The following is a 12,395-nucleotide window of genomic DNA, read 5'->3' as shown; positions in this document are numbered from 1 at the left end:
TGTGCCAGTCTAAACACTGAGTGCTTAGCTTTTATTTCAGGCGTGAATTCTTTGGGTGCTTCTTACATCTGATGTGTAGTTTAGCCTCTTCAAGAGCTTTGAAAAGGATAGTCATTAGCCACTGTCTGCAGAGATTATAAATGCTGTAGCTGTAAAGCAGGGGGGCGTTCAGGTAGGACTCAGAAGTGTTAGAACACTACATATTCCATAGAATGTAGTTCGACTGGCCTCATTCACAAATTGTCCCACCTTAGCCCCGAAGCGGTAGAATTACAGGTATGTACCACCTAACCTGGTTTTAAAAAAAAAGGCCTTAAAGTAAAAGGGCCCTTATCAGAGCTTATTTGAAAGTTTTGTGGTTCTAAAGTTTAAAAAAAAAAAAAAAAAAAAAGTATCACTCATTCCTTTTGGGAGAGGATTTTAAGACGGGGTTTCTCTGTGTAGCCCTGGCTGTCCTGGACTCACTTTGTAGACCAGGCTGTCCTCCATCTCACAGAGATCCGCCCTCCCGAGTGCTGGGACTACAGGCGTGCACTACCACACCCAGTGTGGCACTCATTTCTAAGACTTCAACTTAAGTGTAATGAAAAGTTGTTTCTGTGAGCTACTGTCAACCTGTATTTTATGTTCCCTTACAGTTGGATCTGATCACAGATCTGCTGGGCACGCCATCGCTGGAAGCAATGAGGACGGCTTGTGAAGGTGCTAAGGCACACATACTCAGGGGTCCTCATAAACAGGTAAAGAGGTAAAGAGGGGAGCAGGCTGTCTCTGGCAGCTAGCTGTAAGGGAAGGATTTCTGTCCCAGAGATGTTGCTTATAGGTGAAGTGTCTAGGTACGTAGACACATATACACAAACATATACTACAAATAAGATGCCTGTTCTCTGTATATGACCGTAATAGAAAATGGCATATGGCCAGGCCCATAGGAGAAAAATGCATGTTTTTATAGCACCATTACTTATCAGTGACAAGTGACCTCTTGTTGGTGCCCTGGTTTATCAGAGAAAGCTTTGACCTCAGTGCTTCTGAGTCAAGATACCCTCTCCAAATACTGAGCCTAAATCACTGGTACCTCTTTGCCTCACAAGAACGTAAAGTAGCTGCTGTTGTGCTCTTATCACTAGCATCAAATCAGACCGAAATGTGTCTAGAAGAATAAAGGGCTGCCTGATTCTTAATAATCAATATTACTGGCAGCCAGCCAAATCACTGCTGAGAAGCCAGGATGGTTTTCCATCTCCAATCTCTTGATTAAGCAGTATTTTCTGCAAGTGCCTTCCTAATCCCCTTTACAGAAAACTTAAAGATGTGAAGAGTGAGGAGGGGGAATGCTTTTCCCAAGAACAGAAACAAGCAGAGGCAGTAAAGCTTGAGCAGGACAAGCCAAGGCTGGTTTTGCAGCGTTGCCTTAGTTTCTTTTAAATTAGACTTTTAGGTGATCAGATTGATTGCTTAGGTGAACTGATCGGACTCAAGTTTGACATCCATCCCCTGAAATTGCCTGCCAGACAATTGATCAAGGCGGCGGTGTCCACTGCGTCCCTCTCTCTGGTCCTAGTGACTGCAGGACTTGTTTCCACAGCTGCAGAGAGCTGGGCTTGGTGCACACCTGTGATCCCAGCACTCAAGAAGGCAGAGTTAGGTGGATCTCTGTGAGTTCAAGGACAGCATGGTCTACAAAGTGAGTCCAGGACAGCCAAAGCTGCACAGAGAAACCCTGTCTCAGAAAAGAAAACAAAAACAAAAAACAAAAAAACACACACACAGGTGCATGGGCAGTTAAGTAGAGTGTTCTCTAACACTAGATCCAGCCAATAAATAGAGAGGAGTAGGTGCTTTTTAAATTTGTATTTGCTTATTTTTGAGGTAGGTCTTCAGCATGTAGCCCCAGCTCATCTCTAACGCACTGTGTAGATCAAGTTGGCCTCAAACTCACAGCAGCCCACCTGGCCGTGCTTATATTCAAAGAGCCTTCCTAAAGGCACATCTTTTGGTTGCATGTGATTCAGTTTGAAGGTCAGACACTCCGGTATCACCTTTCCTTCTCCAGAGGTTTTAGCTATTGCTAATAGTTATCAGCTAATTAGTCCTCTGTCAAAGTGTCATGTCACTAAATAACAGCCTAGAGGGCAGGCCTTCCTGAGGTGCTCCTGCCATGTCTAAAATGGCTTGAAAATGTCTTACTGCAGCGAGGCCACTGTGTGCTCCTTTGACCATTCTGGACACATGAGTCGGTTTTCTCATAAAACAATGTAACCAGAAAATGCATTATTTTCTAAAACAGAAAAGGAAGGAAAATTAAAATTATTATTTTTAAGTTAAATAAATTTCCTCTACACTTTGCATGGTTTGGCCTCTTAGTGAGTAGCAACTCCTGAAGTCTAAGGTTCTACTTACGTTGTCTGAGGGGAGCATCACAGTAAACGTTAATCTTGGTATCGGAATATTTGATTTTGAGGGAAGAGTTGGTAGGAGGAGTTAAGAGAGCCTGCTGCCCAGAGGTAGTTGCACTTTGAGGTCCTAGAGCCGAAGCTTTAGGCAGGCTTCACCAGGGCTGGGAGCCAGCCTCCTGGATGGGTGGTTTGCATAATATATGCTGTATCTACTGCAGGCAGTTGACTGTAGCATATAGTCAGTTGGTTCCATTTTTTTTTCCCCTAAATGATGTACATTTGCTAGTTGAGCTGTCACCATCACTGGGTTCTAAGCGAAGTTCACATGCTCTTGAAGCTCCTTGTGTAAGCCATCAGTCTTCCTCCCTCCCGCTGCCCCTCACCCTCCGTCTCATGACCCACATCCAAGCACCTGTTACCCTCTGGGCAGCTTCACAGAAGGTCCTAACTTATAGCTGAGGCTAGAAGGGACAGCTGCACACAAGCTTATTTGGTATGTAGATAACTAGACATGTCCACATTTTTTTTTTTTCTGTTCTTGGTTTTTGGTTCCTTGTTTCTTGTTTTGTGGTTTTTTTTTTTTTCTTATGTTGTTATTTGAGTTGTTTTGTGTTGTTTTTTAAACTAGAGTCTTGTGATTGTCTTGCCTCAGCCTCTCCAGTACTGCGATTACAGGTGTGTGCCACTACTCCCAGTTTATGTACTTGCTTCAAAAAATTAATTTGGTGTCTACGATATGCGTAGCTTGTGTAGTTTTGTATGTCATAGCTGTTCCATAAAACGCATGATGCTTAGTTGACTCCGGCTTGGCTCGGGGTATGGACACTCAGCTTATTTTTCTCTGAATTGTAGTGATGAAGAGCGCAGGCTGTGGTGTCTGTCTCAGGCTTACCACATAGACAGGGTCGTTTAAGGGTCCCAGCCCTCCTAGTAACCCACTGTATGACCTTGAGCAAATTATTTAACCTCTGTGAGCCTCAGACTTATTCTTCATTAAAGTGGGAATAAAAATAGTTTCTCTGGCTGGTGGGATGGGCTCCAGCCCTGAGGGGCCGCTTTCAGTCCCCAGAACCCACATGGTGGTAAGAGGAAGTTCACCCCCAATAGTTGTCCTCTGACATCTACACTTGTGCTTCGGCACCAACACACACACACACAATGTAATAAAGATAAAATTAGTTCCAATAGGGCCACCCACGTTCTTGGGTGCCTTCCTGGCTGCAGGGAACTGTTACTTTTCCTCTCAGTAAGCTTTTCTCATTTGTCATTCAAAAAAAGTATTTTCCTGTCATTAAATTATTATAATTGGGGCTAAAGAGATGCCTCAGTGGTTAAGAGCACATATGGACCTGGCACAGGGCCTGAGTTTGGTTCCCAGCACCCTTGTCAGCTCACAGCCACCTGTATCTCCAGATCCAGAGAATCCAGGGCCATATTCTGGCCTCCTTATGTCCTTGCCCTCAAGTGCACATGCCCACACAGATACAAACATATACATTTAACTACAGCAAAATAAAGTCATCTGGGTGTGGGCTTGTATGGAAATCCCAGCATGCGAGAGGCAGAGGCAGGCAATCTCTATGACTTTGAGGCCAGCCTTGTCAATATAGCAAATTCCAGACCAGCTAGAGCTATAGAAAGAGAACCTGTCTCAAAAAGAATGAAATAAAGTAATTTTTTTACATTATTATAATATTTAAGAAACAATGCATGCAAGGAGAACATGGAACAGTATCTGTCACATATGAAACACTAAATATTAGCTATTAAGGTTAACACTAAAGGGGCTAGGAGGATATGGCTCAGCAGTTAAGAGCACTGTTTGCTCTTCCAGAGGTCCTGAGTTCAATTCCCAGCAACCACATGATGGCTCACAACTATCTATCCTGGGATCTTTTGCCCTCTTGCGTGCAGGTGCACATACAGAGCACTCACATATTTAAAATAAACAAATAACCTTTTTTAAGAAAAAGAAAAAGATTAACACTAAAAATAGTAGGAAAAGGCTATGCTTTAAAAAATGGTGCCTGTCTATAATCCCATACTGTGGAAGCTGAGGAAGAAACATCAAGAGTTAAAAGCCAGTCTGGGCTGCATCTCAAGACCCTGTCAAAAATAAATAAACAATAACAAACAAATGTATTATGCTGGGTTATGTTAAAGGCACACACCTTTAACATGGCGAGTTCCAGGCCAGCCAAGGGTACATGGTGGAGTGGAATAAAGTGTCTTGGGGAATAAAGTGATCAAGTAGAGTATCACTAGATATACAAAGGTGTTGTAATCCCAGCAGACAGATCTCTGCGAGTTTAAGGCCATCTGGTCTACAAAGCAAGTCCAGGACAGCCAAGGCTCTATTATACAGAGAAACCCTGTCTCAAAAAAAACAAAACAAAAACAAAAACAAGAAAGCTGTGTTATCTCAATTGATATAGAAATAGCCTTTGCTTCAATCTTTTTTTTTTTTTCTAAACCTAATAAAATGTCTTTATAAAAGTTTACTAAGAAGTTTTAAGTGAATTCCCCTTAAGATAATGAACAAGGCAGAATGAGATGGAACACACCAGTAGTTACATAAAGGCAAATGCATGCACATTGCTGACTTTCAGAAAAGATTCATGCTTATACTCAGTGAAGTTGCTTATGCTGACTGGAGGTCTTCAAACTGCATCTTATTACATCTGCTCTGTTATTTAATAGAAGAATACACTTAGATTTCGGGTATCTTTTTAATGCTCGTATGCCTGTGCGTGGTCTGTGTTTGCTGGTATATGTGGGTATGAGTTCACGTAGAGGCCAGAAGACAACCTCACATGTTATCCTCAGAACCTCTTGTCTTCCTCATTGGAGACAGCGTTTCCACTGACCTGAATTCACCACTTAGGCTAAACGGACTGGCTGTCATGCAGAGGGGATCCTTCTGCCTCCGCTTCTCTGGTGTTGGCTTTAAAAGAGCACAGTCTGTGACTACCCAGCATTCTGGGGTTTGAGCTCCCATCCTCAAGCTTGCAAGGCCAGCATTTCACTGACACCAGCCTCCTGAGGAACATACCTAAAAACTCAATACAGGTTGTTCGTGTTTAAGTTATTAAAGAGATTTTAATGTGTTAAGTGTTAGGTGTGAGGATCGGGAGACAAAACACACCAGAGAACATGGAGGTGAGCTTCTCAAAAAAGAGATCAACAGGCAGGCTTTAGTTTGGACTATGAAGAGAAAAACTGAGCTTGATTTTCTGTTGCTGTGGTAAACCCCAGGAGCGAAAGCAACCTGAAAGGGCACATTTCATCTCACAGCTCCCAGGTCACACAGTCCATCGCCGAGGGGTCCCGGAGCTTAGAGGCAGGGACTGAAGCAGATGCCACGGAGGGATGCTGTTTACCAGCCTGCCCCCAGGCTCAGTCACCCATCACCTACCACCCAGAACCTGCCCGGGCGTGTCACCACACACAGTGGGCTGGGCTCTCCCACATCGGTCAGCAATCAAGAAAGCGCCACAAACATGCCCACAGGCCGGTCTGATGGAGGCAGTCCCTCCTTTGAGGGACTTGCAGGTGTGTCAGGTTGGCTGCCAACATTAGCCACCACACCAACCTGTTTAGTTCTTAGTCATGCTTCTTTCAACCAACTACTCCACGTTCAATGAACATTATTTTGTTAGTAATAATTGCTAATAGTAATGAGTTTGCTATGAATGTGTTCGACTTGTCATAAATGCTTTTTATATTCTACTCATAAAAGCACTTTTATTACTACTGTTATTCCTTTTTGTCTGTGGAAGATGGAGGATTACCTAAATTATAGTAAGATTACCAAGAAAGAGTAATACGCTTTAGGTTATAAGGCCAGTCTTCAAAATTAAGTTTCTTCCTTTTCTTCTTTTTTTTTTTTCTTGTTTCTAAACTAAAAATGGTTTATTCATGACATTGTCTCATCACAGATGGCGTGTCCAACTCCCTAGAATGTTCACTTCTTTGATATAAAGGAGAGAATGAAGGAAATGCCAGTAATACTAAGGCAACAAAGATGGGGAGTGGGTTTCTATTGTCATCTCCACTGGGAGAAAGTCAGGGGTTCATTAGTGGCAAGCTGATTCTCCAGACAGCTAGTTGGAAGCACAGGTAAGGCTCTTCCTGGGCACTCCGCTATGCTGAGCCCTCCAGGCATCTCTCCTGCACACACAGAGCAGCACCGACAGTCACCCTTGGTGTCTTGCTGGATATAGTAGACAGGGACTTGCTGTAATTCCTCTTGAAATCAAGCCTGATGGTCAGTATGTCCACCTCACTTGGGAGACCATGGTTCTAATCAGGACCTTGTCTCGAGTCCCTTGCTCTTCATTGAGTCATACAGCCAGTTGGCAAAGTACAGTGGCTTGTTATGCATGCGCTGTACCAGGTTCAGGAAGACATTTTCAGGTCTCCTCTGACCTCCTTGATGGTCTCCAGCATGTCATAAGTAAGGGCTATAGCTCTTGTACATAACAGTCATGCTGTTTATCCACTTGGAGACATTGGTTCCATTGGTTTTCTCCCCAGCATAGTAGAGCTCCCAGGCATCCTGGTCAGTCACTGACTGAACCATCCTCAGCTCTTCTGCCCTTGGCAAGGACGAACCTCAGCTTCTGGAAGTCTCGAGGTGCCAGAAGTGATGTCCTTCTCCAGATTGGTCTTATATGTCTCCTAATACAGTTTGTTAATCTCCTGCAGCTCCTGGTTGGTTCTTGAGCAGATGAGGGAGTCCTCAGTCAGTCCCCAGGCCCTTCATGGAGGCTTTCAATGCAGAAGCATCATACTGGGCAGGTGTCTTCAGTAGGCCCAAAATCGCCATCTCCAGGTAGCAAGATAAGGCTGACTTCAGCACGGATAGATGAAGGCAGTGTCCTGTCTCTGCGCATTGCTTTGGTTAGTCAGAATGTTGACAAAGGTGATCTTGTCCATTCATTTGGTCTTGACAACCATCTTAAGGTTCAGAGCATCCCTCTCCAAGTTCGTGTAGGCTTTGACTGACCTAGAGGCATTTGGAGTTGTGGAGTAAGCACCTTCCAAGCTGAGCTTGCACAGGATTTTGTGGACAGTAGACATTTTTTTTGAAAAGCTGGGCTAGGCACCTATCATTGAGAATTGTCTCCAGAAACAAAATTCTGTTTGTTAACTAAGCATAGAGATGCCAATCTACGGTCCCAGCACTCTGGAGGCTGAGGCAGGAGAGTTTGCTAGATACAGCAGGCTGAGAAAAATGAGTGGCCAGCTTTCTTATTCTAAATAATAGGTCAGGTAAGAGTTGGGGGAAAAGTTGGGTGTATTGGCTTGGCCATTCTGTTGCCTGTTCCTTGTGGGGTTTAGACTATGAATAATCTATTCTGGAGCCAGGCTTGGTCCTCAAAAAATAATAATACTCAGCTGAGTGAGGTGCCTGTCTGTGAAACTGGTAGAATGAAATCAAGCCAACCAAACCACTGGGTTTGAGAGTAGAAAGAATGGTTAGTGTAAGTCAGGGGTTCTTGGCAGGCAAAAACAATATATGGTATTTTTATCGTATTGTCTTTTTTACAACTCAGAACCTTAGATAAAGGAAAGCTTAACTTAGTAAAAACAGTCCTGTCTCCGGCAGGGACCATGTCTGACCTTCAGCAGACTCGGAGGGTAATAGTTTGTCCAGGTGGCGGTTTCATTACTGTGACCCCAGAGTGCATCCTGCTATCCAGAGTACACACTGCCCCCTCAGTTAATGCGCTGACTGAATCACGGGCCTCTGCTGCTGGCCAGAGTCTAAACCTTTTGATAGTTGGATGAGAACTAAAGGAACATCTGCCAGGGACACCTGTTCAGCCAGGCAAAGGCCACCATAGCAAGAGCACACTCACGAGGACTTGTGCTTAGACTCACACCCACATTACTTCCCACATTTGACGTCCATAATTCTGCCTGTGGTTAAAGTCTTTTAATCTTCTTTCCACCCTTACACATGTTTGGTCTTCCCTTCTTGCCAGAGCAGCCGCCTTGTTTAATGTCTCCGTCCTCATTTGTCATGATTTTTTGTCATCTGATATATTGTGCTGTTGACGTGTTCTGACCAGGTACATTGCTGGAAATCGTTGAGAGTTGTCCAATTTGAATCCTGGTAAATGTGGTGAAATTCATTCCCTTTGAGTTTAAACATTTGTGTTTGTTTGTTTGTTTGTTTGTTTGTTTGTTTGTTTTGAGCTGGTTTGTAGCCCTGACCAGCCTGATACTAACTATGTCGACCAGGCTAGCCTTGAACTCCCAGAGATCCACTTGCCTCTACCTCTTGAGTTCTGAGATTATGGCCTACACCACCACAGCTAGCTTACAAAAATTTTTGAGCTGGTAAAATTTGTTGCTATAAATTGACTGTCTTCAATATCTATATAGTACGAGTAAAGGCTTGACCTTTTGAATTTTTTTTCTCTCTTTCTACAGCCATCTCTTCCCGTACTCTACACCCTGTCCAGTCAGGCCACACATGAAGCTGTTCACCTACTTTGCAGGATGTTGGTCTTTGATCCAGTGAGTAGTGTTAACCTTTATAAGTTTTTATTACGTGTATATCTGTGCACCACGTGAATGCCTGGTGCTCTCAAAGGTCAGAAAAGGTCAGATCCCCTGAGCTGGAGTTACAGGTGGTTGTGAGCCACCGTGTTGGTGCCAGGATATACATCCTGATCCTTTGTTAGAGCAACAAGGACTCTTAATTGCTGAGCCATCACTCCAGCCCCTATTTTTATGTTTATTAAGTAAATTTTGAAATAGTATTCTAAGGGAAGCACCCTGGTTTTGACTAGACTGGCAATGTAATCATGACTGGAAATGACAGGTTTCAACTCCTGTTTTGTGTGCCCCATGCTATCTAGCTACATGGATGTTTGAGTATTGATGCACAGATTTAAGCAAAGCTTAGGTAAAGAGCTAGAGGACGTTACCATTCTTATGATCTTGATGTTTGTAAAAGGGTTGACATCAAGTTTTATCAAGAGGGAAAAAAATTTAATTGTTTTGAAAACCACCCATTGTATGGCATATGGAAATGTTTACTCTTTGGACTGAGACTGTAGCTTTTCTGAACCTCTTTTTCTAGACTTGATTCTCCTGGACATGTACTACAAACTGCACTGTGGCATCTGTTGTTTATTTGTTTATTTATCCAAAGATTACCCATCATTTACATCTGTCCCAGTAATTATTGTCAAAGAAGATTCAAACAGAAACACTGCAGAAACAAAACATATTTGACAAGATACAAAACATCACAAAGTACAAAACACAATAGGTATTTAAAGAATTAAAATCCACAGAATTACAGACAGAAGGGTTATCTTGCTCTGTGGTGAGAAAAAACATCTTTCTCAGATCCACATAACTTATCTTCAGAAGGACCATAAGAACAATTAGGGGGGCTGGGTGTGGTTGCATACACCTTTAATCCCAGCATTTGGCAGGCAGGTCTCTGTGAGTTCAAGGCCAACCTGGTATGATCTCCAGGACAACCAGGGCCTTGTAAAAAGACCCTGTCAGAGAGACAGAACAGTTAGGGGCAAAAGTTGTTGGTTTCAACCCAGGCATGATGGTGTGTACTCATAAACCCAGTTTTAGTTGCAGGGTGAGGATGGGGTCTGGAGGTCCTCTTAGGCACATGTGAGTGTGAGGCCACCCTACCTACATGAGACCGTGAGCTAGTGAGATGGTTTAACTGTGGCCTCAGGGACCTGAGGACCTGAGGTTGTGTGAAGTGCCACACATTCTAGAGGCAGGGCAGAGTGTCATTTTCATGCAGCCTCCCGTTGAGCCCATCCTTGGGTCCTGTACGATCCACTTTCCCTTCTTGGTCCACTGAGCACTGAGAACAGGTGATTTTTCTTTAGTTTCTTGCTGGGGTGTAAAGTTTATGGGTCAGTAAGCCTGGCACTCTGGTGTGTTAACTGTTCTGATCCACAGGCTGAAGACAGGCCACCACTTCTGGTCTCAGCTGGCGCTCAGACTGCTCCCTCCTCTAACCCCTGCAGTTCTGGGGTGTGCTTTTGCCCTGTCGATCTCTTCAAAGAGAACAACAGTTTTAAGCAGCTTTCTGAAGTCACCAGCATGATTACACCTCTAAATCACACTTCTAGAAAGTGTGGCCTCTTGTCTCGTAGGCAAAGCATTACACGCATAAATGTCATGATATTTGTTATTTGGGTCCCTGTATACATCTGTCTCCAGGTAGGAACTTTGCAGAATTTTAATAGAAGACCATTTCGAAGTGACAGTCAGTATGCAACGTCTGCTCACTCTCTGTTCCCAACCCCCTAAATTCTGTCGTCCCCTTGTGCCCAGAATGTTCTGTGTAACAAGTATATACCAAGTACAAGCCACGTAATGAAATCTTGGGAAAGACTCTACGTGGACAGCCGTGCTTATCTGTAGTGTTGATGTGCCGGTCTCACAATTTGATTCCAGTCAAAAAGAATACCCGCTAAGGATGCCTTAGCCCACCCCTACCTGGATGAGGGGCGGCTGCGGTACCACACGTGCATGTGTAAGTGCTGCTTCTCCACCTCCACGGGGAGAGTCTACACCAGTGACTTCGAGCCCGTCACCAACCCCAAATTTGACGACACCTTCGAGAAGAACCTCAGCTCTGTCCGACAAGTTAAAGGTAAGTGCCTTTTGACACCCAGTCACCACAAGGTCAGAGGCTTGCCAGAGCTGCCCAGTATCCTACTTCAGCTTTGCATGCAGCTGTTTGTGCAGAGCAAGTGTGTGCGCATGTGTCTGTGTATGTGTGTTAAGAGAATGATGACTAGCTGGCCACAGTGGCGCACGCCTGTAATCCCAGCACTCAGGGAGGCAGAGGCAGGCGGATCTCTGCGAGTTCAAGGGCAGCTTAGTCTCCAAAGCTAGTCTAGGATAGCCAAGGCTACACAGAGAAACCCTGTCTTAGAAAAAGAGAGAGAGAGAGAGAGAGAGAGAGAGACTATTGATTTAGCTTTATATTCAGGGGAAGATTAGCCAGAGGAGTGAAATCTTTGTTCCTCCAGTGTAGCCCACACTCCTAATGAGTGTGACTCAAACTATATTGTATCTGTAGTCACTTAAGGTCATTAGATGAACTGTATTGGACTTCTCCATATAACATGACATTTTTTTCAAAAAAGTCCGATAGACTGGTGATGAGAAAGGGGAATTCTGATCGTTTCCTCTGAAACTATGTAGAGGATCGCTCCCTGGGGTAGAGGTTTGAGGGGATCTCAGGGTTAGAAGCCTCTCCCCACTGGTGAGCTTTCGGCCTGTGCGGTGTCTCCAGGGAAGTTTTTGTCCATTTTTAGCAACAGCCATCATTTTGGCTTCAGAAAAAGTAGAACTTGATTCGGACTGAGAGAGGGTGTGTGTGTGTGTGTGTGTGTGAGTTAACTAACCCAGCAGGCGGCTGTCTTCAGATGCTGGCTGCGTTAGCTGGGAATCCACACTGCCAGCCCGCATGTTGGCAGTGGAGTAGATGGTGTTTGTTTTCTCTGCAGAAATTATCCACCAGTTCATTTTGGAACAGCAGAAAGGAAACAGAGTGCCTCTCTGCATCAACCCGCAGTCTGCGGCCTTCAAGAGCTTTATTAGGTAACTATGTCTTCACGCAGCTCCCACCTCAGAGTTAAAGGAAGCTGTAATCTTGTTATGCAGCATATTTCTGGGGGGGTTTAATTTACTTATTTTGCATCTATGTGGGTATCTGGGAGTCAGTTCTCTCTGCCTGCACCATGTGTACCCTGGGGAATCAAACCTAGGTCATCAGGCTTGGTGGCAAACACCCTTTCTTGCTGAACCATCTTGCCCAGCCCTGTTTCTGTTTTATTTTGTTTGGTTTTTTTTTAATAATACAGTACAGATTTTTAAAGTTCAACAGAAGCTGGGCATGGGGTCACATGCCTCTCATCCTAGCACTTAAGAAGTGGAGACGAGAAGGGAGCTCAAGGCCTGCATGGTCTACATAGCGAGTTCAGTCAC

General features: G+C 44.2%; 1 protein-coding gene and 1 pseudogene across 1 annotated transcript in view; one reads left to right on the top strand and one right to left on the bottom strand.

Annotated features, from left to right (window-relative positions):
- Positions 1-12,395, top strand: part of Nlk (nemo like kinase) — a 127,896-nt gene that overhangs the window by 111,870 nt on the left and 3,631 nt on the right. Inside the window, exons 7-10 of the mRNA XM_055620336.1 lie at positions 639-740; positions 8,841-8,927; positions 10,854-11,052; positions 11,915-12,008. Of these exons, the coding sequence (XP_055476311.1) occupies positions 639-740; positions 8,841-8,927; positions 10,854-11,052; positions 11,915-12,008 (482 nt within the window). The remainder of the gene's footprint in view (positions 1-638; positions 741-8,840; positions 8,928-10,853; positions 11,053-11,914; positions 12,009-12,395) is intronic.
- LOC129686291 (annexin A2-like) lies at positions 6,445-7,481 on the bottom strand (annotated as a pseudogene).

Source organism: Psammomys obesus, unplaced genomic scaffold, assembly GCF_907164565.1.
Source record: "Psammomys obesus unplaced genomic scaffold, mPsaObe1.curated_primary_1811, whole genome shotgun sequence".
In the NCBI taxonomy this organism is placed as follows: domain Eukaryota; kingdom Metazoa; phylum Chordata; class Mammalia; order Rodentia; family Muridae; genus Psammomys; species Psammomys obesus.
Note: the sequence above shows the minus strand (reverse complement) of the source record. Positions and strands in the feature narration are given on the sequence as shown.